We start from the raw sequence: 27,784 nt of genomic DNA, 5'->3' as shown, positions 1-27,784 counted from the left end.
TGTTCACACAGAGAGACAGTTACCTGTGCGAAGGGTTCGGGTAGAAAAGGTGTTTTCATTAGCAGTTCACAAGTTGCGGAGTTTATGTCTCTCACAAGTGTTTTGTTGTGTCTGTGGTCACAGCACTTGGCTCTAAAGCCTCATCAACTCATTGGGGTGTCAGGGAAATTAGTATTAAATATCCTGGGCAGAAATAAACTCTTAAACTCACTTCCTATTCAAAAGGAGAAGATTTAACTTTCAACAGCAGCAGCAGCAGCCCCCCCACCACCACCACCACATTCATCACCATCATCATCGTTTAACATTTGTTTTCCATGTTGGCATGGGTTGGACGGTTTAACTGGGGACTGGCAAGCCAGGAGGCTTCAGCAGGAGGCTTCACCAGGAGACTTCACCAGGAGGCTTCACCAGGCTCCAATCTGATCTGGCAATGTTTCTACAGCTGGATGCCTTCCCTAATGCCAACCACTCTCAGAGAGACACATTTTTCCTACCAACTGAACTAATAGTTCTCTGAACTTTCTCCATCCAGTTCTTATTCTTGCAACTATACTTTCAAAGCATCCTCCTCTGCTGCTAATTAGGTCACCTATCATCATCATCACCAGTATCATCATCATCACCAGTATCATCATCATCGTTTAACGTCCGTTTTCCATGCTGGCATGGGTTGGACAGTTTGACTGAGGTCTAGAGAGCCTGCGGCTGCACCAGGCTCCAATCTCATCTGGCAATGTTTCTACAGCTGGATGCCCTTCCTAATGCCAACCACTCCGAGAGTGTAGTGGGTGTTTTCTTCTTTTACCAATCAGTTGCATGAGATTAAAAAAACAAAATCATTCTAATCTACCCCATTGATCTATTTCCTCTGCCTTGCTATTCTTCAGAAGGTTGTGAGTGGTCGAGTTTTCAGGCAGATCCTTTATGGGGTACAGTCAGAAACAACCATCATTAGACTTTCTGGCTCTATCCCCAAGCACGGTCAACTGAGATTGTGGATATTATCCATCCATCTCATTCTTGGCCAACTGCTAAGTCTCTCCAGTTTGAAGAATTCATCTTGCAATTCTTTCTTGCAACATTCTAACCACATGTCCAAAGTACGGCAGCTGTGGCCCATCAATGTGGAGAAGTAACCATAACAACATCATTGCCTTAACTGAATAACTGATGGCAAGCCTAAACAATTTCAGAAACAATTACTTGCGCAAGAAAGACAAAAAAGCAAAAACAAACAACAACAAATACCAAACCAATGTTTTTAAAGAAAGGAATAATAAACCATTTGTTTGCAAAAGTGAAAGAAATATCATCTGAGACGAACAGACACATCAAGCTGCTTACTGAATGCCATGACTGAACCACAGTAAACAGAATGGCATGTCATGGGGCTGGCCTTACATACATCCACACATTCAGACTGGTTTGCCACCAGTGGGATGGATGAGTGAATAAATATATAAACAGGATAGATATTTGAACAAGCAGTTAAAGATAGATAATCCATAAGACACACAGACATATTCTTGCACACAGAAGACAAACAACAATCTTGACTGAGGAATACTCAACCACAAGAATATATTCTACCAATGCCATAGTATTAATCGGATATATGCATGTGTGTGTGTGTCAATTATACAGGCATACCAACAAAAGTAATTAACATACGAAAATAACGAAGTAATTACATGAAAGTTTGCTGAAACCAAAAAAATAGATTTCATATTAATGAAGAACCTGGAAGAAGAAAAAAATTATAAATTAATTATTGCAACATTGTGATTTGACAGAAATACAAGAAATGGAGGTGAAAATAGTAATAATGAAGGAAGTTTTAAGATTAAGATTAACCAAAATTGGAAGTCTTGCCAGTTCACTGGGTTTTGTTTTTGTTTTTTTTCATGATGGAGTCAACAGCAGAGATAGAAATAGAAAAAAGGAAGAGTAAAAGTGAAATAGGAAAATAACAAACAAGACTACAGAATGCAGAGAAATAAAAGGAAAAAAACACAAGAAGAGTATTTTCAAGAGAAATTCTATCAATGAAGACAATGGTAACATAAAAGAAAGGTCTTTCAGTTATTTTCTTAATTTTTGATATGAAATTTATAAAGCTTTTTAAAACTATGGATTATAAATTAAATTAAGCTAAACTCTGAGTTTAAATTACTACATTTACTCATTTATATGTTGCACTTTTCTATAAGTTGCATCCCTAATTTAGTGTTAAACTTCAGTACAGAATTTTTTTCCCTTCATAGTTTTAGTTTTGCCCTGGACATAAGGTGCTCTGAGGTTTTTTTAAAATTAAAATCAAGCTTAAAATAGTGAGACTTATACACAAATAAATACAATATATATCCTTATATATTTGTGCATGTATATATGTATATGTATGCATGGGCTCTGAAGATGATGGTATTTGTTAAGGTCATTTAATTTTTTTCAATCGATCAATCAACCAATTGAGTATATGGAATTATGAACGCACCTAAAATGCATATCAGAAACAGCTGTAAGTCTATAATGCATAAATAAACAAAAAAATGTGTAAAGCCCATTATTTACATCTTTCCTTGTGTGTATGTATCTATGTATATACATACACACTCATACACTGTATTTATTTATATATAAGTCACACCCTTAATTTAGTGTTAAATCTTATTACAAATTTTTCCCTTTTGTAGTTTTAGCATTGCCCTATGTATAAGTCGCACCCCAGGTTATCTAAAGACTGAAACCGTATCTGAAACTGATTGCATTTCAGTTCCAGTACTTAACACACTGAAATAAAACCTAATAAAGATGAACATTCACGGAACGGTTTAAGCTTTGCTTTGTTTGTTACAAAGCTTTTTATCAAAAAGATACAAACGTGTCATGTCTTTTGTTTGCTTATTACAAAAGTTCAGTGTAAAAAGTGTTCAGTAAGAAATATTCTTTTCTACTCTAAGCACAAGGCCCGAAATGTTTGGGGAGGTGGGAGCCAGTCAATTAGATCGACCCCAGTATGTAACTGGTATCTAATTTATTGACCCCCTAAAGAATGAAAGGCAAAGTCGACCTTGGCAGAATTTGAACTCATGATGTAAAGACAGACGAAATACTGCAAAGCATTTTGCCTGGCATGCTAGCATTTCTGCCAGCTCACCACCTTCAGTAGGAAATATTTATCAACCCAACCATTTATAACCATTTTCTCCTGAAGACATTTAGGAAGTTGGTTTTGTAGCTGCTCTTTCTTGCATTTGATTTTTACTTACGACCCAAAAGTCGTTTGGCAAGAAGACAGTGAGGAAAGCACTAAAGGAGACAAGTGTTGTAGGGAACCTCTTTCTTTTAAGGGATAGTTTGATCTGGTTTGTCACAAGTTGCTTTTTCTTCTCACTACAATAAAGTCCCCCCCCCCCGGGTATTAATGTCTCAAGTCCTAGGATAAGTTATCCTGTTTCCATGGCATTCAAGTGGCCAATATCACAACAAACGCCCTGAAGGGGACGCAGGCTATCATAGAGTCAGTCATATATTGCAGAGTGGACTGCAGCAATGTGAAATGAAGTGTTTCACTCAAGAATGCAATACACCACCTAGTTCAGGAATTGAAACTACGATCTTGCAATCACGAATGCAACACCCTAACCACAAGGCCACATGTCTTCACCTTCACTACAGATGTAATTTTGAATTTATATTTCTCGGCTTAAGTATGTTAGTACCTAATTTATAATTTGATTTATTTTATGCAGAAAGCAACCCTGACTATTTTTTTGCCATTCTTTATAGTTGTGCAACTTATATCATCCCTAATTATTCTAAGGTTTTACCAAAACAGATTATGCATAACTAAGGAGGTTTAATAACATGGTCAAACATGGTCAAAGTTATCCCCATACAATTAAAGACTAAACTCAGTCCTCACCACATTCTATGTTTAATTTTTATAAATTTAAATCATGAGGTTATCTCCCCTGACTTTTTTCCTGCCCTGGATAAGTCGTTTACATGTTTTTGTTTTCCCCTTATCACTAGGTGTGTAATTTCAATTAATTAAAATTATTTGGTTTATTACATCAAGTATGTTAGCACTCACTTTACTATGAATGTTTCATGCAGCAGGCATCTCTAGGTATTTCCCCCCACCATTCTTCCATCTATCAACCTTTCTCCTGAAGACGTTTTAGGATAGTTATTGTTTTTATTTATTTATTTACTAAGCAAAATCATTTGGTGAAAAAGACAGGGCAAAGACAATAAGGAAAAGAAAAAAAGGTAAGGAAAGTAGAGAAAAATGCAGTCGAGCTTATTTGTAAGTGGATAAGTTAATCTAGTCTATAAGGAAGTAAATCTATCTAATTTAGAGATAAAGTGTAGTTAGTACCACTTGTTTCCATGGTTACGGTCAGAAAACTATCAACAAACAAGGAGGTTAGAAGTTGACTCTGAGAGAAGATGTGGGTTTATATCTCTTTGGAAGTATGAAAATTAGCTGCAGGTATCTAATTAGCTGCAGGTATCTAATATACAGCTTGAAATGTTTGGATTTATTTAATTTCAACAGTTTAAACGACAGGTAAATTGCAATGCTATTACTTAAAATAATATATGGTGATAATAACCTTAATTAAAAATCTATATCAAAGTTTCCAGCTCTGTCAAACACTAACAACTTTCTCACTGAAATCAATAATTATTTCAATACAAATTGCTATATATTTTGTTTTTTACATAAATTCTTTCCTTAAATATATAACTGGAAAATTATTGTTTAGATAATTAACTTAAAATTAATCTAATCCTTAAAAAAACTAAAATGAAATCCTGTTTCATCTTCCTTGCATGGCTTCTCCATTTCCTAAGGGACTGGTACCTAGTTAGTTGCCTTACCATTTCCTCCAGTTCTCTTTCTTTTCAGTAGTTTATCATATTAATAGATAATATGATAAATTAATAAATAAAATCCATATAAAGCAAAATTTAATGCCATAATAGTGATTTTAAGCATTTTTATTTTAAATTTCTGTATATGAAGCATTTTACCCCTGTACAGGAAGCTGTTATATTAAGCAAGACATCTCTATAGACCAAAAACAGACAAGTTACATATGTTACACTGACAATTCTACAACAATGTTTATTTACAAACAGCAGCACTTGCTTGAAATAGCTTTAGAAAATGGCATCAGTTAAGAGCCTAAGTGCAGATTTACATTGCATCAAAATTATAAAACCACTGAAGTGAATATAAAGTAGCAGTTGTTATGATTATTTTCTCTTTTTCTTTACAAAAAAGCAGTTCTTCAATGGCATATGTAAATAGCCGAATCTGGCCATAAAAGCTACAAAGAAACCCATAAGCAAATTCTGATAAGACACATCCAATACATTAGCCGTGATAAGTGTCAGCTATCATTACACATTATAAGCTTTACGATCGTCGTCGTGGTTATAGTGTTAGATATCAAATACTTATAAATAGAACCATAGCCTTTCGACCACTGTTGAATCTCCATTGTATCTGGAAGCCCTGAAAAATTATGTCTTTTCTTGTAATGAACTATTCTAGATGCTTTGTGCTAACAAAAACAAGAAAAAAATGAAAAAATGGAGATTGTTGTCAACTAAATAAACACTGACAATAAGAGCTCTCTTACCCACTGTGTGTGTGTGTGTGTGCATGCACAGATATATATACATACATACATATATATATATATACACACGTAGGTTGTTGGTGAGAAGCCAAGAGGATGGAGTATTTAACTCAGAGCTCATGTTACCTTTGTTCATATTCCATGGAAGACATCTCACTGCTAAGGAAAGACAACTCTGTTTGCTTTAGATTAACTAACTGAATCCTTAGTAAAAGAAATATATACAAGCATATCTACATGTATGGATGTGTGTGTGTGTGTGTGTATATATATATATATATATATATATATACACATATGTGCATACATGTATGTATATAGGTATTTATATATATATATATATATTTACACACACACACACACACACACACACACACATTTACACACACAGATAGTTCTAATCACACCTCATTGATACTTTGGAATACATCTTCAAAGATGGTTCTAGAGTCTTAGAAGATTTGGGGTCTTTTAACACCTGACCACTTCACTCAGTCGGTTCAGCTGGGTGGAGTTAATCAAGTCTTAACTTGCATCCCAATAGGTGCAAAACTACCAGCCTGTTCTCTTTATCCAAAGCTATCCTAGTGGCATGGAATTTATGGTGCTTTGCTGCACCAGTAACTCCAAGCCCAGTCAGTGTTTTACAGCATAAACGAATCTGCATTTCCTTAAACCAAACTAATAATTATTTATCATTTCTATCATTCTCTCTTCATAAATATACACACCACTAAATTTAGTAGTTATTTAAGCAGTGGCCTGAAGAAACAGCAATAACTCCTGAAATGTGCATATACACCCAGCAATAACTCCTGAAATGTGCATATACACCTATTTTCCTATCTTTGATCACATTGTTTACATAGACATATTGCAACACCAAATGTCATAACTTTCAGTGCTGGCTTTAACTGTAATAGAAAATCTGCAGAGATAACATTAAGAAGTGATTGACTTATAAGCCTTTACTATGCTTGGCAGTATATTATCATTGCATAAAGGAAATATGCTCTCCCTACCAACAATATATATATATATATATATATATATATATATATATTTATAAAAAAGAAGTTTGAAAACGCCACTATATAAGATAAATTTTAAGTTTCTTAGAAATTTTACATGTTTCGGTTATTCTTGAAAAAATGAACCTTATCAAAAATATTTTAAAAAGTTAAGTGCAATAAAAAAGTTCATAATTGTTTCTTACTGGTCTCAACACAATCCACGTGGTTGTTTTTAGCTGTTTTATGTGTTCGAATGGTCAGTGGCTGAAATGGCAGTAGCAGCAGTGACCTATTATGCTTACTCCCCACAAAACACCACCACGTGGATTCTGTTGAGACCAGTAAGAAACAATTATGAACTTTTTTATTACACTTAACTTTTTAAAATATTTTTGATAAGGTTCGTTTTTTCAAGAAGAACCGAAACATGTAAAATTTCTAAGAAAATTGAAATTCATCTTATATAGTGGCATTTTCAAACTTCTTTTTTATAAATATATACCCACTCGTATACGATCTACACTTATTATAAATATAATATATATATATATACATATGTATGTATATATATATATATAATATATATATAATATATATATATATATATATATATATGTATGTATGTATGTATATATAAATATCACACATCATTTACAGACACTACCTAATCTTGCTAAGATTAATAAACAGATAGAAAGACGGAAAGGCGGAGGAGCGATAGACAAGCAGATAGGTGAATGATAGACAAGCATACAGACAGCAGCACATACATCCAGGCAACACATACAGACAGGCAGACAGACAGACAGACAGAGTCAGATGTGTAAAGGTGGCAAAGTTCAGTGGATAGGCATAAAGATGAATGTAAGTTCTGTCAATTTTCAACCAGTAATCAATTGGACTCTACATTTATTTTGCTATAAACAGTTTATCTTTTTGTTTTAAATTCTTTCTTTTTTTTATTTAAAGCATTTTCATAATTTTCCATTCATGGCTTCTGTTAGGTTTGATGGTTTAGCAAAATGTCGTTGGAATCAGGTGTTTTTAGTGTTGGATACAGTGAAATAAAAACAACAACTCTTAATTTTGAATTTGGGAGAAAGAAACTTCCCCACGATATTATAATATTATGATATGGCTATGCAGTAAGATGTTTGCTTCCCAACCACATGGTTCTGGGTTCAGTCTCATTGTGTGGCATCTTGGGCAAACATCTTCTACTATAAGCTCCTTGTGAGTAGCGTGTGTGTGTGTGTGCTCATGTGTGTGTGTGTGTGTGTGCCATTATGTTTGTTCCCCACCACCACTTGACAACTTGTGTTGGTATACTTATATCACCATAACTTAGTGGTTCGGCAAAAGAGATCAACAGAAAAAATACCAGACTTTAACAAAATAAGTAATGGGAGAGAGTCTTTCAACTACAACCCTTTAATGGTTGAACTTAGCATGGTTGATGTCCAATGACTGAAACAAATAATATATGTATATATATATATATCCACTGTTGTAATACTTACAACATTTAATAAAATGATGTAGTATGAAACGATCGTACCAAATTACCGGAGTCATTCTTGTTGCTTATTTTGATTATAATCACCCCACGGATTTTTATGGATGACACCAGACAGAATTCAGGTGCATCTAACTGAAGTACCATATTCATTTGAATCTAAATTTTTGCTGAACCTATATATATATAATTATAGACACTAAATCATTAAATCGTTTCACCACTCAAAGAGTGGTGAGACAATTTAGCATCTATTTCTCAGCATATAGGCTAGAAAATTTTTCTAACCCCTTATTATAATTATACATATAATTTTCACCATAATTGGTTTCATTTTATATGCTGGCCACTGATAAAATTTGTTTTTAAAGTTTTATTCTCTATTATATATATATATATATATAATGTATATATATATATAATGTATATATATATATATATATATTAATGAAATGTATACAGCATTATAGATGCATTAAGGCCAATCATAGTAACTGCTGCAGGCCAACTCTGATGAGTGCAGTTATTAGATAACTGATTACCTAATATTACCTAATATCCTGTGCAAAACCAGTTGATAGGATCAACTGTATTGGACTTTATGTATTATTATGTGGACAATATGTAAATTATAAGTTATATTGCTCTAATTTAGTTCTGTTCTGACTAGGTGTCCAACTGAGTTTGGTGGCTTTGCCTTGTTTAGGAAATATATTTGTATTTTGTTAATTTCTACAAATAATAGTTCTTCTAATTTGCATACTGCTTTGTTTTGCACGTGGATTTTGGGGTTCTGCTTTAAGCAGCATGTATTTTTAAGTACATATTGCTCACATATTCCCTCCATGATTTGTTAGTTGGCAGGTATTCAAATAATGTAAAAATTCTGTATTAAAAAATAACAACATATAAGTGTAGCATTAGCAGGGCTGTCGAATTACTTCACTCCAGCGTAGCAGCACACTGGTGCTGCATTTAAATGTTAGCAGCGGAGGAATACACATGATGACTTCTGCCCAGAGTAATAGAGCGCACTTTTCAAAGGCGTTTTATCCAGTCACTGTCTAAATGTTAGAACATTAACATCTGGTTCCCTTTCGTCACTGTTTTGCTTTATCCCATTCAGATGTAGACAATCTATCAACAAGCTTGTGGTTCATCTATCTCGACACGCTGTGGGATTTATACCTCACCTCACTACCACTCCAAAACTTATTGGATATTTTAGATTTGCAGCCAAGTACCAGAGCTAACTACCCTGATGTGTATTAAGGAATTAACTCATGTCTTCTACACCCGGTTGTCTTGTACGCTTATCTCTGTTGTGCCAGCTACTTCATGTGTGAGCAAGAAATAAATTATGTTTGTTAACCAAAAGCATTACTTTTTGATTTTTATCATTACCTTTATGCAAAACATGCATTTATACGTTTCCAACCTTCTTGCATGCACACATCTAAATATACTTCCTAAACTGGTAAAGCCCAACTCTTAATTGACCTCTTGTTACCTATGTATTATAGCCAAAGTGAGCAGTCCAATTGACATTTGGTTGAACTACAATGAAAGAGCAATATTACATCACATGCAGCATGGATAAATGAGACAGCAATGAATTATTATTAGCACATACATTACAAGGATTAAGTCAAACCACACTATTTACCTCCCTATCATCACCACCGCGTCTTCTGCGGGAACGTCTGCTATCCTGAAAACAGCACACAAATGCAATTGTGCAGATTTTGTTCACAACATACAATATTATAGTATTTGATCATTTGTTTATGAATAATTAATGAAATATCTTTTTGTAAAATAACCAAACAACACAAGAAAGAAGAATTGTTGTAAAATTCATTTGTTAGAAATCAAGATGGAGGTGAATCTCATCTGTCTAGATTATTAGTATTGAATGCTGGCAGTTTTGAAAAACATTGTTTTGTCAAATATATTATTGAATAAGATTTAATATTTTAATAAGTTGTTATTAACAGCAAAGGGTTTTACCTTAAATATCTAAATTAATTCCAGAAAATATCTAAGAAAATTTTGTTTTTGTATTTGGTCTGCAAGTGCAAGATTCTTGATGTGAACACAGGTATTGAAGCATATTTTGCTGTATGTTGGGAGGGTCACATGTGAATAATAAACACATGCTCTGGTTCTATTGCACTTTATTTATCAATTGTCACTTGTTTAACTATTTAGCCAATTAAGTAATCGACTGCTTAATTAATTTGATTCCTCATTCAGTCAATCAAATAATTAGGTTTGTTAAACTCTTTTTCTCTCCATTTGCCACCTCATAAATGACATGCCCTCTCTACTGTGGGTCTACTTCAGCAGTCTGCTTAAGAAAATTATCAAAATGAAACTTTTGCTTTCTATCTATTTCAGTGTTACTATTTAATACCTATTTTCCAAGATTCAGTCCAGTTGGATATATCTTTGTCAGATAAAAAATACTTTACAGTGTCAAAGGCACATATTAGCCCATTCAGAAACACACAACAAAACTATTAGTTTCACTTAAACATTTATTATTTGGTGACGAAATTTTCCTCATACAAGCTGCAACCTGGTCACTGACACAGTTCTCTAGCAGTCGGTCATCACCCTACTCTTTACTCTGTGACACTTGCCTGCATAATTTGTGTTCTCATGTAACTACCAGTACTAATACCACATGTTCTACAAGTAGTAGCACCAGTAACCCTAGTACCACATGTCCTAACAGCAGTAGCACTAGTACCACATCTTCCATGCTAGTACCACATGTCCTTAAAGCAGAAGTACATGTTCCACAAATAGCAGTAAAAGCGGCTGTTGTAAAGCTGGAACCAAATGTCAGGACAGTAGTACTGGTCCCTCACGTCAGATTAGTGGCAATACCAGTGATACTAAGTGACTGGAGTAATGATAACTTGTTTCCTACATTTAGTAATACTAATAATAGTTGCAGTAGTAATGAAACAACTAGCTTTTAAAATTCTGTATTAAACTTATAAGTCTGCTCTACACAAGTGAGGCAATATTTGTTTAAAATAGCCATTTATGTATTATACTTAAGGTATATACACTGGTGATAGGCCAGAAATAGATTCAAAATGCCAAAATGCATCTGGTGCTCTCACTGACCACTGAGGAGACAAATTTTCATCTCCCCCTGATATTTTGTGTTTTTTTTAACACAGTATGTCCACAAGGGTTGTTACCCCAGGACAAATAGCACAGTAACTGGCCTGTCAACAATATGTATACATCAAGTGTGACACATAGATGGATACTTTGAAGTAATATTGACCATTTTAGTAAAATGAAACTTTAAAAAAAAAACTTGTCAAGGAATTTCATGCAAAAAAGGTAATATTAAATTAACATGGTTGCTTTTGACTACATTTTCAATACAAAGATATCTCAAGTATTGATTGAAAATCTAGAGAAAAATCATGGAATTTCAAAGAATTTCAAAGAAAATTTCCAAGGAGTCTCCTTTCCATTAACATTGTACATACATAGTCACTAAAATGTAGCCAGAAAAGTTCTGTATATCATAGTTTCTATCAAGTATAGACTGTAACTAGATTTATGAAATAAAGTGCTTCCTGAATTATACAGACTCACAGAATTGGTTTCCTGGTTGCTCTGTGAGTATTCCTGAGAAGCACCTGGTGTACATATCATCAAAGAGCTTTTGAAGTATTTTTCTTGATGACCCAGGCTTTGGTTGCATACTTAAGAATGTTCTCTACATAAGCCTTGGATTTGGAACAGTTTAAAGGTGTAATAAATTGGTTTTCCATAAAGAATTGGGAAAATTAAATACTTCAATAGGGTTTCTGTGGATCTTACTTTTTACTATACATGAACTAAGTAATAGATATGTCTAATGGTGTATGCATGACAAATTCTCTAATAATCAAATTTATTATCAGAGATTTGTTCTTTCTTAGGGTACAACTTTACATCAAGTTGACATGAGAAATTTATAATGGCAGATAGATTCAGATATCTTTTGCTTCTCAAATATTTTCTAATGTGATACTAATATCAGGGTACCTAAAGAATACTTTGACTTTAAAGTCTAAAAGGAATGTTTGTTCTGCACAAAGAAATAGTTTATTAGATCAAAGTATAACTAGTGACCAAATGTGTTTGTACAAAAAGTAAAGCCTCAAATAAAAAATGGAAATTTTCAGAACAATAAAAAGAAACATATTGTTCTTGAGAAGATCATTGATGCAGAACGAATTAATAAATCAGTCAAGAAAAAAAAAGGAAACCCACTCCTAAGTTATTTCTCAATAAATTATAACTTTAAAATAAGATCAAATTATGTTTCAGTTTTCATGCAGGAAATGCAGGCTCGAGATGAACCAAGTTTACCAGATGTTCAACAACAGCTCAAATCAAGCCAAATTTACCAGATGTTCAGTGAAGGCTCAAGATGAACCGAATTTACCAGATGTTCAGTGAAGGCTCAAGATGAACCGAATTTACCAGATGTTCAGTGAAGGCTCAAGATGAACCGAATTTACCAGATGTTCAATGACAGCACAAGCTGAGCTAAATTTACCAGATATTCAGAAGCAAACAAAAAACACTGGCTTTACCTCTTGAGGTTCTGGAGCAGATTCCTCTTCCACTTGGCGTCTCCTTGAGCGGCGAGATGTTGTGTCTTCTTCAACTGTTTCTGAAGCTGCCCTTGATAAGGTAAAAAGAGAAGGAAATAAAGTAAATAGACAAACAAAGCACCAAAATTCTTCAACAGCAATTCTAAAAGCAAAATATGATATCAGTTGAATATGCATCACAAAAAACAACATATTTTACATATATATATATATATATATGCATATGCAAATGGTAAATGAAAATTTTATGTAATTGATAATGTAATATTGATTGTTCTGCTTTTGTAAAACAATGTAGGCCAAAAGAATAAATTGCAATGGTGCTTCTTCTATCAACAGGATTTTAAATAACAAAATCTGCTGACAGAGGAAGCATGCAAAAAGCAATTACATTCTCTCAAACTGATATTGTTCAATATGTTTATATCAAGTAATACTTCTATTTATATCTACTATATAAATGTATTATGCATACATAAAGATATACATACATGCATAGCCATGTACATATATTTACAAATTTAGATGTTATGTAACTGACTAGAATTTTTTTTTTATTAATTAATTGACAATATTTAAGTAATAAACTGAATTAATGTTTATTAATTGAAATTATTAATTATATTTACTGTTTAAGTAATCATCAAATGTTTATCAACATCATTAATAAATCTTCGCGTTATCAATAACTCAACCATTAATCTTGTTTTAATAAAATTATTATTATTATTATTATATTATTATTATCATTTATATTATTTTATCATTATCATCAAAATTTTATAATTATCATTATCATCATTATTATCATTATTATTATTATCATTATTATCATTATTATTATTATTATCATTATTATTATTATTATTATCATCATCATCATCATCAAGCGGAAGATCAAATGCTGTTGACATTCTGAGCCTAGTACCATTCATTTTTCTGATTGCGCAGGTTTGTTGTTCATTTACATGACTCTAATGGAAGCAATTTTTCCTTTTAAGAAGCTTTCTGGAGTAGTTATGGTTTATATTAGTAAAGGTTTGACGGAGGAATGACTTTAGCAGAAAAGTAGGTGAAACATTATTTGTTATGCAATAAGCTTTACAATGAAGAACTAATTTTATATGTTGACATTATTATTATTATTATTATTATTATTATTATTTTCTCTTTATCACAGGTTTTGTTGAAGCTCTTGGAGTCTTGCATGCATAGCGGGCTTACCACCGGCAGCTTATGGCACCATGCTATCTGTTCTTTTCACCTACCTAATACTTTCCTGATTATTCTGGCTGTGCCAAGGAGGCAAACCCTTTGTAACAGTTCCTATGGGCACTCTATTCCAATTTCCTTTATATTCCTCTTGGTGCCGTTTGATACTGTTCCCAAGGACCCAGCAATAACTGGCACTATCTTCACCTTCTCCATTTTCCATAGCCAGGCTTTTTCATACTGAAGAGGGTTGTATCTGTCTATCTTTTCACCTTCTTTCTTGACTATTCATGACCATTTATTATTATTATTATTATTATTATTATTATTATTATTATTACCACCTTGACTGCTCCTAGGCTTTCAGGGAAATCTCCGACAGTGGGATTCCTCAATTATCCCTAAAGAACTTCCTGTATCAGGAGGGCCACATCTCTATCATCCTCCCCCACGTTTTTTCTTTTGTACCTCTCTATACAATGCATATGTCCCCTCTTTCCCAGTGTATACCATGTATACTTTTTTTATCCTTACATTATATGTAAACCCCCACAATTTATGTCTGTATTGTCCCCCTCATCCTTCACCCTCATGGCAAATAAACGAAATCATTATTATTATTATTATTATTACCATAATTATCATTTTTATTATCATTACCAGGTTAAGGCAATGAGCTGACCAAACCTTGGCTGTGTTGGTCAAAATGCTTAGCAGCATTTTTCCAGGCTCTTTATGTTCCAAGATCTAAACCTGCTGAGGTTTGCTTTGCCTTTCATCCTTTCAGGGTTGATAAAATAAGTACCAGTTGAACACTGGGGTCAGTGTAATCAACTAGTCTCCACCCAACAAATTTGAGGCCTTGTGCCTTTAGTAGACAGGATTATTATTACTATTATTTAAGGTGGCAAGCTGGCAGAGTCGTTAGCATGCCAGGCAAAATGCTTTGTGGCATTTTGTCCATCTTTACATTCCAAGTTCAGATTCTGCCAAGGTCAACTTTTGCCTTTCATCTTTTTGGAGTCGATAAAATAAGTATCAGTTGAGCACTGGGGTTGATTAAATTGAGTTAGCCCCACCACCAAAATTGCTGGCCTTGTACCAAAATTTGAAACCATTATCCTTAGACATTAAAAAAATTAGGAGAAGGGGTTAGTTGATTACATTGGCCCCAGTGCACAACTGGTACTTATTCTATCGATTCCAGAAGGATAAGAGACAAAGTCGACCTTGACTGAATTTGAACTCAGAATCTAATGAGCTGGAAGAAACAATGCTAGGCTTCTACTTTGGGTAGAGAGGGTCTTAGTAGATACCAACAACCCCAGTTGTTGACTGGTACTTATTTTATTGTTACCACAGGGATGACAGGTAAAGTTGACTCTAGAAGAATTTTAACTCAGAAAGTAAAGACCCTAATGAAAACCTAAGAACCCGTGTAAAAGAAGCTAAATTGATACCAATTCCTGACTTGCTATTGAACTGAACCCAGGTCTGGTTTAGCATTTGTGGATGTTAGACCTAGGAACGTCTACTTTGCTTTAATAATATCAAAATGGCATTTGATTCTGTTTAAGACTATTTATGATAAAGACATAGTATACCAAATGAAAACACCTTAATCTGGAAAAAATGTAACATTTCTTGAAAGTTGGAAAGAGGAATCTGAGTTTTTGACAAGAAGTAAAATTCTGAGAAATTATTTTGTGAAATTGAAAAATTATCTGGGAATAAAAATCTTTGGAAACAATTTAAGATATATTTGCTTGTTTTACTGTTATTTTAAATATGCAGATAGATCTATGTATCAATAAGACCTAAATTAAATATAATTTTAACTAGTTTTAATGTCAATTTTAGTTAGTTTTAATGATATATATTTTTTGATAGCATTCTTTCTTAATTAACACTTTTTTAAAGCATGAATCATAATATTTATGAGTTTTGAATTTGAGAGAACCAGATTTCAATAGAATTCATGTGATTTGAATGATACTCGCAAACAACTTATTAGTTTAATGGGGTTTTTTTAAAAAGAATTCTTTAAAAAATTATTTTTTAAAGATGTTTAAAAAAGTGATTTTTTAAAAAGTTGTCTTTTTTTATTGTCACCCAATAATGTAAATGTTCTGGTTATTCAAACCATGATAATGTCTTTCAGCTGATAACCAAATATGACAGGATTCAATGCTGCTTTGGAATGATATAAACAGAAATTGCAATAAATTCTTGCTGCCAAGAAACAAGTAGTCAGAGATATTTCTGAGGCAACTGGAAGTCATAATTAAAATTGACGTGCTTCATTATCAAGTTGAAACAAAATGCTTGGAGATTAAGTGAAACATTTTTCAGTAATGCATTGCCAATATATTTGTGGTACCAAAACATGCAATCAGTGCAAGAGTCGTCAGGTTAATTTTTAGTTCTAATAATAATTCCAAAGAAATCAATAAAATTTATATTAGTAGAATTTAATGCTTGGCTAGAATCGTTTGCAAGTAGAAGGAATTTTGTTTTGAATTAGTTAGAATGAGAGAAGTGATGTTCATTGCCAATTTTAGGAAAGGGATATTTTGTTATTTATAGTTGGAAAGAAATCAAACACTGACAGTGTGATCTAGAAGGATTCATTTTCAGAAAAGAAGAATTTGGAAAAGAACATGGTCTTGGAATAAGAAATGAAACATGGTAAGAGTAAAGAAAAATGGAGAGGGTAGGTACAATAAGTGTGTTTAAATTGTGGTAATATAGAATTGGTAAGGCTGTTCTGATATGACAGGCAGAAAATTGCAGATGAGGAATAGTGCAGTTTGAATGTCTGTCAGTTTAATATGGAAGGAATCTAATACAATTCAACAGTTCTTTCTTTCCAATTCTTAAGACACACACACACCCAAAATGTGAAGGATTGTAAGACTACCGAATCTGTAGTTAGCTAGGTTCTACCTAAAACTGAAAACTTGCCTTAAAAGTAAATTTAAACAGAGATATTATTGCCACTCCTAATCATTTTCAGTCTAAATATACCAGAATTTGTAATATGTGAACCTTTCCTAATTTCATGAAGACAAATTAGGTTCAATTGACATTTTCTTTGATTTATGGTAACTTGCAAATCACATGCTTGTGCAAATGCTGCCAATCAAAAGCTAAACATACCAAATACAAGGAGATTTCAGGGATCATCAGGAGAGAATGCACACCATTTTGGGGTCTTCCTCTCAATGGCTTTGCAACACACCACCACCCTCACTAATGTGATGCCCCATTTACTGTATCAACTAACTTGTAGGTTTCAGGAATCATCAGTAGAGAGTGTGCACCATTTTGGGGCCTTCCTCTCAAAGACTTTACACCACAATACCCCCCACCCCCGCCACTCATTCATTTATGTGATACCCAAACTACTGGATTGATTGAATAGCTGCACCAACCCTACACAGTCATCCTACTCAAAATACAAAGCTATGATTCCCCGAAATGAATGCCAGTTACTAAAATAGCCTCAAGAAGATGGTGAGTATAAGTGAAAGAAAGAGCTGTAAGAAGTGACCAATCGAATAAATGGAGGAGAGGGTGAGAGTGCGTGAGTGAGTGAGTGATAATGTGTGGGTGAGAGTGAGTGAGTGAGTGAGTGAGTGAGTGAGTGATAATGTGTGGGTGAGAGTGAGTGAGTGAGTGAGTGAGTGAAAGAGACAGTGTGAGCAAGAGACTAGGTAGAAGCAAGTGAGAATGAGCAGAATGTGGATTATTGCAGAATGTTTCAAGAAATATTGCTCAATATTAAAAAATTAGGCAAGAAACAAATAAAAAAAAAAAGGATGCAATGATTGAAAAACATGCACAAGAATTGATAATGGAATTCTTAATCTTTTGAAATATGAAACATTCTAATTGTCCACTAACAAACAAATATCTAAACCAGACACCTCACAATTGTATTACAGTATCATGTGTGTGTGCATGTGTGTGTGTACCTTTTCAAATTCTTTTAATTTTTTCTGATGAAGGACTAATGTCCAAAATGTCAAGTTGCTTTCCCTTCTTTTTTAAGTATTAAATTATTAATATTTGTTAAAACTTGTCCTTCTATGTTGTCTTCTTTTTGTGTTCATTGCCTTATATATTATATATATTATCAATTATATATTATCAATTAATTGCCCAAAAGACAAGGACAAAAACACACTCTAAAAAAGACACGGAGCAGTTAAGGCATAGAACTGGTTGCAACGTTACCAACAATTTCAAACCAATTATTGCACTTGGTAAAAATTGACAACTCCTCAGACATGGTGGCCATAAGCACATAGCCTGTTTTATGATTGATTGATTGATGGATGGATGGATGGATACAGATATGTATACACAAAATACACACACACACATACACACACACACGCACACACACACACACACACACACAGTCATGATTGGTTTGGTATTGTAAAAGGCGACCTGCTTTCACTCATCATCTCTGAGGAGTCATTAATATTGCCGAGTGCAATAGTCAGTGTGAAACTGTCAGTTACATCTTGATCAATTACAAGCCAAAACCAGTAATATATTGCTTGATAATATAACTTCTAGAGTAGGATGGCTAAACCACTGGTAGTTGTCTTCAATTTGTGAATTTATACTGAGAACATGTTGATATATATATATATATATATATGTCCCAGATCAGCTCCAGTCACTTTTGCTATATTTGCCAGAAAGTCACAATGAGCAAAAGAAGAAACTGCAGACGATGCTGTACAGCAATTCCATCATCTTTAACCAAACTAGTGAAGGAAATGGTAAGAGAAATCTTGGATGGATTTAATTATTGATTGTTTTGTAGAACTGGAGATAACAGTTATGACATGCGGTTCCTGAAATGTGTGCGTGAATTGGAAGTTTTGCAATTGGATTGCCTTGCTAGCACTAACAGTGCCATAATCACTGAGCTGTTATGAATTCTACAGTTTTAAAGACTGAATCAAGTTGAGTGAAGAGTGTTGCTGAAGAATACAATGTAATGCCATTAATGGGCTGTGTCTGATGATATCGATCTCAAGAATTTGGATATCAATTAATTAATCACTCAAACTACTTTTCCAGGATTCTCTACAACACACACACACACACACAGTCATGATTGGTTTGGTATTGTAAAAGGCGACCTGCTTTCACTCATCATCTCTGAGGAGTCATTAATATTGCCGAGTGCAATAGTCAGTGTGAAACTGTCAGTTACATCTTGATCAATTACAAGCCAAAACCAGTAATATATTGCTTGATAATATAACTTCTAGAGTAGGATGGCTAAACCACTGGTAGTTGTCTTCAATTTGTGAATTTATACTGAGAACATGTTGATATATATATATATATATATATGTCCCAGATCAGCTCCAGTCACTTTTGCTATATTTGCCAGAAAGTCACAATGAGCAAAAGAAGAAACTGCAGACGATGCTGTACAGCAATTCCATCATCTTTAACCAAACTAGTGAAGGAAATGGTAAGAGAAATCTTGGATGGATTTAATTATTGATTGTTTTGTAGAACTGGAGATAACAGTTATGACATGCGGTTCCTGAAATGTGTGCGTGAATTGGAAGTTTTGCAATTGGATTGCCTTGCTAGCACTAACAGTGCCATAATCACTGAGCTGTTATGAATTCTACAGTTTTAAAGACTGAATCAAGTTGAGTGAAGAGTGTTGCTGAAGAATACAATGTAATGCCATTAATGGGCTGTGTCTGATGATATCGATCTCAAGAATTTGGATATCAATTAATTAATCACTCAAACTACTTTTCCAGGATTCTCTACAACACACACACACACACTTCATTTTGCCTTAGCTCTGAAGTACATTGTGTTTTTTTAACACAATACATCTGTAACAGGATTTTTCCTGGATGGAACACGCAGCTTCTGACTTTTCAATGACACACATATGTCAAGTATGTTATATTGATAAAGTTTTTATTTAATAGCTGCTTCTGTTGCAATACTGCACTAATCATATATATATATACAGAGTGGCCCTAAGGTAGGTCTCCAGTTATTCAACTATCTCTTTCGCATTCATATATTAACACTTTAGATCTTAATTATAAGAAAAATATGAAACCATTATTCTATGTTAATTTAGTTAATTTTGTCAAGCTCCCTTTTCAGTTTGTAACATAGAAATTTAAATGTAATAAAATGTTTTAAAAGAAATTTAAAGTGCCTACATGATAGCTGTAAACCTACTTTTGGGCCACCCTTAATATAAATACATATATATACACATATATATATATATACATATATATATTGAAGCATTTCCATCAACAGTTTATATTTCAAAATGTTTTAACTGAGGAATGGCTTGTGTAATGCTGCATTTCCTATTGTACTTTACACAAATCTGAAATATGCGTATTAAATGATTCCAAAATATCACAATTTGGTTTGACTTCATTGTAACAGTAAATATATATATATATTATATATATATATATATATATATATATATGTAGTAATAATGACAATGGCTTAGCTGGCCAAAACTTTGAAGTCACTGTCAATAATATTCTTGCTTGAGAATTAGTGGTCTCCAAAAGTATGGAGTGCCAGATTAATGCAAAATTGTTTTTATTGTAACTGAACATAAAAACAATATATATATATATATATATATATATATACCAATTAAGGACTGAGCACGAAAAGTGGACAGTCAACATGCTAGATATAGACGTCAAATCGCCATTCACCACAAAAGATTATGTTCTCAGATTATGTTGAGTTTGATCTGAGAACATAATCTTTTGTGGTGAATGGCGATTTGACGTCTATATCTAGCATGTTGACTGTCCACTTTTCGTGCTCAGTCCTTAATTGGTATATATAAATATTTTAATCTTCGGATTCTTTTTTAATATGCTAGACCACTGGTCTTAATTGATAAATATCAATTTCTACCCTTAATTAATTATATATATATATATATAGCTGCTTGTGTAAGACATGCATATAAGAATATGTTTTACCAAGCAAGTAGCATGTCAAGGAGAGGTATTCATTGGCTGTTAAAATACCAGTAATATTTTCTCAAGCTAAGTCTTACCATCATACACAAATGACTGTTATTAATCATGGTTTTGATGATGGGAATAAAAGAATCTCTCTGATGCAATTGTTTATTTGATTCTTTGAAAACCAAACTCTTGAAAGGCCCCTTTCCCAGAAATGCTGAAGAGGGAAAAATAGGCATCTTTTCTTAGAGAATCATTTCACAAGTAAACAACTCAGCCAGTGATTTTAGCCACCCTTCTACTCCTTAACTTACATTGAAACTCTTTAATGTATCTTTTGTGGCAGATTCAAGCATGTATTTCAGTAAACAAAGATATATCTATTATTTGAGCTTTCCTTTTGTACTGAGTCCAAAGCTTTATTTAACAACTAAAACTCAGTTATTTTTTTATTTAAACTAACTTAGATAATACGATAGTTCCCATTTTAAGTAAATTTCTAATAATTATATAATTACATTTGGAGACAAATTAGTTCAATTAAGAGTTACCCTGTTTCTGTTCAATTATTCTTCTTCAACCTAATTTTCTACATTGTTCCTACTTTAAACACAATGAATATTTGTTTGGACAGGAATGGTTCGAATTAAAAGACATTTACTCTGTTTTTTTTTTTTTTATTTTCTAATAACCTGCTCCTAACATATTTATTAGATAGCATTGCTATGTGCAGTTGCAGCAGGATGCTGATATATAATGCACATGGCATGCAGTGATGATGCGTATCATTCGTTTCCTAGCACCAGGTTTTATTTACTCTAAGTGGAAGAAATAGGAAGCTGTAGGCTTTTTTCTTGCCTTAACCGGGCTTCACGAGCCTCTCTTCGTTCCCGTCGTTTACGTTCATAATCATCCTCTTCATTAAAACTGTTTACTTCCGCGGCACTGCATTAGTGAGGAAACACACAAGTTAAAACAAAACAGCAACAAAACAACACAGAAAAAAAAACCTGAAAGTATAACAAAAAAAAGTATACAAATTTGACAGAGAAGATGATAAGAAAGACAAAAACAAAGAAAAGACATAGAAAAGACAAAAAAAAAAAAGAAACCAGTCTACACACTAAAATTATTGAAAAATATTTCAAGGGGAGGTTTGCCCCTTAAAATGAAAATTTCAAAAAAGAAGAAAAAAAATTAAATAAAAAAAAAAAATCATGCAGGAAACGTTTTAACCCTTTAGCATTTAAGAGAGCCATATCTGGCCCCGATATTCTACCTGTTTTATGCTCAAACTGGCCAGATCCGGCCTTTCACATTTCTCCTACAATGTTATATGAATAAACACACCATGTATGAGATAATGGATGATTAATTAAAAACAATGGGACTAAACAAGCTGTAGATTTGGCAAAATGAATGCTAAAAGGTTAAAGTTTGGAGAAATCTTAACAATTTACCATTTGTAAACTACTTCAGCTGACAACAACAGAACTATGGTTTTATCAAAGATATGTTACAATCTCATCATTTTGTCGACATGTTTTAGTCGTTAGAGTGCACTCATTAATCTGGAAATCTTTCCAATGTGTTAGCTTAAAATCCGAGAAAACATAACGTATCACACATCAAACTGTCACAAACTGGAACATTATTTCTGTTTAAAAATTGTTGCAACTATGTCAGGAAGAATTCTTCTGTAACCATTTTTCAATTTCAAAATACTTTAAATATTTTAAACCATTTAACCCATTCGTGCTGAAATTTTTCTAGAGAATGAAATTGCCTGAAAATTCACAGATTCTGTTATTTTGACCTAAATATCAACTGAAAAAAAAGTTTCATTGAAATCCATTTGATGCAGACAGCGTAGACATTAAGAACATGTTTCATTCCTTGATACAGATCATAAAACAAACCACAATTGGTATCAAGTATTTGCTTGTTTTATACCTTTATTAATCAAGTGTCAGTTGAAACGGATGATCGGCAATGAATGGGTTAAACAAAGGCCACCAGGAATAAAAAAATGTTGACAATTTAATTCTTGAGTAGAGACTTTTGGTTGATTTTGTTGTCGGTATTTAACTAGCATAGAATTGTGTCCATGACTAAAACACTTAATCCCTTCTGTAAAAGGTAATAAAAAATAGAAAAAGAACATCACTGGTTGCCATCTTGTTGGCGGTTTCACTTTGGTAAACCATGATGGGATGAAGCTGCTTGAGAAACGTAGAGATGATACAAGAACAATGTTGGTTCACCAACTCAGAGTTGCAAAGTTCATGCTCACTGTAAGAACATTTCCATTGTTTTTATTGGCAAGGCACTGTATTCCACATGCCTCACTCCACCTTGATGTCAGGGTTGTGTCTCAGAACTTTTGGGAAAATTAACTGAAAGAGACTAGCATACTATCCAGGGGAAGATTTTTTTTTTCTCTCATCATATTTAGTGCTTCAGAAACCATAACTGAATCTGAGATGCTTGTGAAAGGATTAACTTACAAACACAAACAACATATTTGATAAAGTTATGCAAAAGAAAGAAACCAAATAAATCAACTATTAACCATTCATTTGAAAATTAAATTACATAATCTGGAATTCGTCCCAAAACATATCAATAATACTATACCTGACATATAATGAGATCAATAAAAAAGGAGATCAATTCTAACTATAAATCAATAACATATAGTAATATAGATCGTTAAACAATACAAAACAAAAGTTCTGTATTGCAGGAGTTGGAACTGAATTACAAATGAGAAAGAAAAAAAAATAGGTGAAAAATAACAAGAGATATCACCTTCAATAATTCTTCAATTTTTAAAAATTTTTTATACAAACTAAAACAAAAAGACTTAGGCTCTTTTAAGGGCCCAACACAGTATATTATAAAAAGGGTTTGAACTCATGACCTTCATCACCCTAATTTCACGACCATTGTGGTTCATAAAGGAAGTAGAGAGAATGGTAATTGGATGGTTTTATTATGAAATGATGGCTTAAAATAAGGAGATGGCTAACTGGAATTTCATGGGTTTGAGCTGACAGGATTGTTAGCAATGTCAAATGAAATGCTTAGCGAGATTTCTTCAGACAGTTCTGAGTTGTTGGTCTTTCCAGAATTTGTGAGTCCTAAACTCGTAAAGTAAAGTGGAGGCATATGGCCTGGTGGTTAGAGCACAAGACTTGCGATCGAGGAATCATGGGTTTGAATCTCAGACTGGGAGATATGTGTGTTCATGAGCGAAACAAGTAAGCTCCACGCGGCTCCGGCAGAATGTAATGGCGAACTTCTGCTGACTCTTTTGCCACAACTTTCTCTCACTCTTTCCTCCTGCATCTTGCAGCTCATCTGCGATGGACCAGTGTCCCATCCAGGTGGGGAACCTATACGCCAAGGAAACCAGGAAACCGACCCTTATGTGCCAGGCATAGCTTGAGAAAGAACAAACAACAAACTCATAAAATTTCTAGACTCTAGAAGATGCATAACAACAAGTTTAGAATATTGCATTTATAATCACAAGATAGTGGTTTCAATTCCCAAATTAGGTGGTACATTGCCTTCTTGAGCAAGACACTTCATTTCCCTGTTGCTCCAGTCCACTCAGCTGTAAGTGAGTAACCCCTGCAAATGGACTAGCAGCTTGTCCAGGAGTAAACCATGGGTAAAGTTGTGATTTCAGTCATGGAAACTGGGTAACTGGCCCCATGGGTCATAGGACTTGAGACCATAATCCTTTCTACTATAGTGACAAGGCCTGAAATTTGGAGGAGGGGGATAATCGATTACATTGATCCCCAGCGTTTTACTGGTACTTAATTTATCAACCTCGAAAGGATGAAAGGCAAAGTTGACCTCAGTGGAATTTGAACTCACTATGTTGCTACAGGCAAAATACTGCTAAGTATTTCATCCAAAGTTTCTGCCAGCTCACCACCTTGACTTGAGACCATAATGTTCAGGGTTTGATGGAAATGAAATCGAACTGCATGATAATCAAGTTCTTGTTTGGGGGTCTTTAGGGTCCTTTATGACATAAATGGAATACACAAGCAACCAGTGTAAAGATAATGAAAAGGTGGGGAAACTTAACTCAGCTTTACAACATTAGTGATTGGATAAAATCATTTTGTTTTTACAAGATTTAAATTTGCTTCAACTATGATCAGTTTTTGCATTCAAAAGACAAAAAATTAAATTCTGACCCCAATGGAATCTGAATACAAAAATAGTGCAACTCTTTTGTCTGGAAAGTTAAAATATTTAATGAAAATTCATAAAATGCATGCAAAAATGAAAACATTTAACAAATTAATTCTTATGACAAAACAAATTTCTGATGAAATAACATTATTTTTGTGTTTTAACTAATTTGGGAAATATTAAAAAATTTGGAGTAATTTAGTAAAAACTAATTGTTCTTTAATTATGAAGATGTTTAGGGCTTAACATGGAATGGGACAACTAGGCACAGCTGTTTGGGCACAGATGATCTGGCATGGCTAGCAGCTTTTGGTGCTGGATGCCAACACACACAGACAGAAATATACACATACAGATAGAAAGAGTAAAAGAGAAGGCAGGAGAGAGAGAGAGAGGCAGACAGACAGACAAAGATCACATTACAATTCATTAATTGAGCAGGGAGTGGTGGAGAGATGGAGGGAGGGAGGAAGGAAGGGAGGAAGGAAGGGAGAAAATAAGGGAAACATTAAAACATCTGATGTTAAATAAGTCAGATTCAATTAATTGATGCCAAATGAGAGGCACCAAAACAGCTGTGCCAAAATGTCTCAAACCAAACCTAACAAAAGGGTCTCCCATAAAATTCAAACCAAAAGCTTTTAAATTTAAATAAAAACATTTCTAAAACCAACAAAGGTGTTAATGAAAGGCTTATAATCAATGACCCACCCAAATATTCCACTGAAAAACCACAAATTTAATTCTCAAAACTGCACAAATGGTAGGTCTCACTCAATAGCTATCCACTAAAACAGTGGTTCTCAGCCAGGGTCCATATGACCCTTAAGGGGTCACTGTTAAAAATTTATCCCCAAGAAATTGGTTATACTTGTTTCAGTCATTTGACTGCGGCCATGCTGGGGCACCATTTTCTAGTTGAAAAAAATCGACCCCTGAACTTATTCTTTGTAAGCTTGGTACTTATTCTTTCAGTCTCTTCTGCCAGACCGCTAAGTTACAGGGATGTAAACACACCAACATCGGTTGTCAAGTGATGGTGGAGGGGACAAACACAGACACACAAATATATACATACATATAGATGCGACGGGCTTCTTTCAGTTTTTGCCTATCAAATCCACTCACAAGGCTTGGCTTGGCACAAGGCTACAGTAGACAACACTTGCTCAATGTGCTACGCAGTGGGACTGAACCCAGAACCACGTCGTTGGGAAGCAAGCTTCTTCTCACATAGCCACTCCTCTGCCTTGATAATTTTTAATTATAAAAATATAATAGGATTTTTTAAACATCAAAAGGCTGTAAGGAACCCCTCTTTGAGTAAAATACGAATCAAAGGGATCCATACGAGGGGAATTAGGGTTGAGAACCATTGCTCTAAATAATAAAACTTATGTTATTCCTTTAAGAATATTGTCCACCTACAAGGGAGCTTCCCAATCTGTGTCATGGAATCTTTTCTACTAAAGCCACAAGGCCTGAAACTTTGGAGGAATGGGGCTAGTCAATTAGATTGACCCCAGTACATAACCAGTACTTAATTCATCAATCCCAAAAGGATGAAAGGCAAAGTCGACGTTGGCAGAATTTGAACTCAGAACATAGCAACGGGCGAAATACCGCTAAGCATTTCACCCGGCATGCTAACGCTTCTGCCAGCTTGCAGCCTTTTCAGCTTATATATTATTTCCCAAACACATATTTAATACCTGGGGTCACGAAAAATCTAATTGAAAAATGGGGTCATGAGTGAAAAACGTTTAAGAAGTGCTGCTTTAAACAATCAAAAAGTCACAGATTTTCTGAGAAAGCAAACACGTTTTTGAGATTGGTTTGTTTTTGTGCAATAATATGGATTAAAAGGAAGGTAGAGAAAATGGTTAATAAAAACATTACATTCACATACAGCCTGCTTAACCGATTCGCTTTCAGTTGACGTTTCTGTGGCGTTTCGATTTGTTCCTCTCTGACAGATGAGTTAACCAAACCATTTCTGTTTGAGCTGTTCATGCAAATTTCATGCAAAAATTCATGTGAGAAAGAAAAAAAATAGAAAAACAAAATAATGGGGATAAAATATAGTTAAAATTGTTAATCAAAGAAAAATAAGTGAGGTAAAAAAAAAAACAAAGACAAAAAGGAAACTTGTAAATTAACCTTTTAGCATTTAAATTGGACATCATCATCATCATCATCATAATCCTCATCACCATCATAATCACCACCACCACCATCATCATCATCATCATTCGTTTCCATTCTATGTTTTGGCATGGTTTCTAGGGGTAGCTGCCCTTCCTAACATCAACCAATTTACTGAGTGGGGTGGGTGCTTTTTCGCAAGGCGCCATCACCACTGCTTTTCACATGGCATCACCACTCATTACCATTATTAGGATTCTTCTATTCTTTTACTAGATTTACTCATTGGCCCGTGGTCATGCTGGAGCGTCACCTTCTGCGATATCATGATGGGTGCTTATTTCAATCTGGGAGGGTTGAAAACCAA

At 33.8% G+C, this 27,784-nt stretch overlaps 1 protein-coding gene across 19 annotated transcripts in view; it reads right to left on the bottom strand.

The window, feature by feature from the left end:
• The window catches only part of LOC115213794 (histone-lysine N-methyltransferase, H3 lysine-79 specific), a 203,890-nt gene that overhangs the window by 107,000 nt on the left and 69,106 nt on the right, over positions 1 to 27,784 (bottom strand). For 8 of the 19 annotated variants that reach the window (XM_036504423.1, XM_036504430.1, XM_036504426.1 and 5 more), the window contains exons 3-6: positions 27,182 to 27,277; positions 21,913 to 21,999; positions 12,806 to 12,896; positions 9,856 to 9,900 (exon numbers count right to left, since the gene is read on the bottom strand). In XM_036504423.1, coding sequence (XP_036360316.1) covers positions 9,856 to 9,900; positions 12,806 to 12,896; positions 21,913 to 21,999; positions 27,182 to 27,277 — 319 coding nt within the window. The remainder of the gene's footprint in view (positions 1 to 9,855; positions 9,901 to 12,805; positions 12,897 to 21,912; positions 22,000 to 27,181; positions 27,278 to 27,784) is intronic. The other 11 variants (XM_036504424.1, XM_036504428.1, XM_036504427.1 and 8 more) reach the window with 4 other exon arrangements.

This window comes from Octopus sinensis, linkage group LG7 (genome assembly GCF_006345805.1).
Source record: "Octopus sinensis linkage group LG7, ASM634580v1, whole genome shotgun sequence".
In the NCBI taxonomy this organism is placed as follows: Eukaryota; Metazoa; Mollusca; class Cephalopoda; order Octopoda; family Octopodidae; genus Octopus; species Octopus sinensis.
Note: the sequence above shows the minus strand (reverse complement) of the source record. Positions and strands in the feature narration are given on the sequence as shown.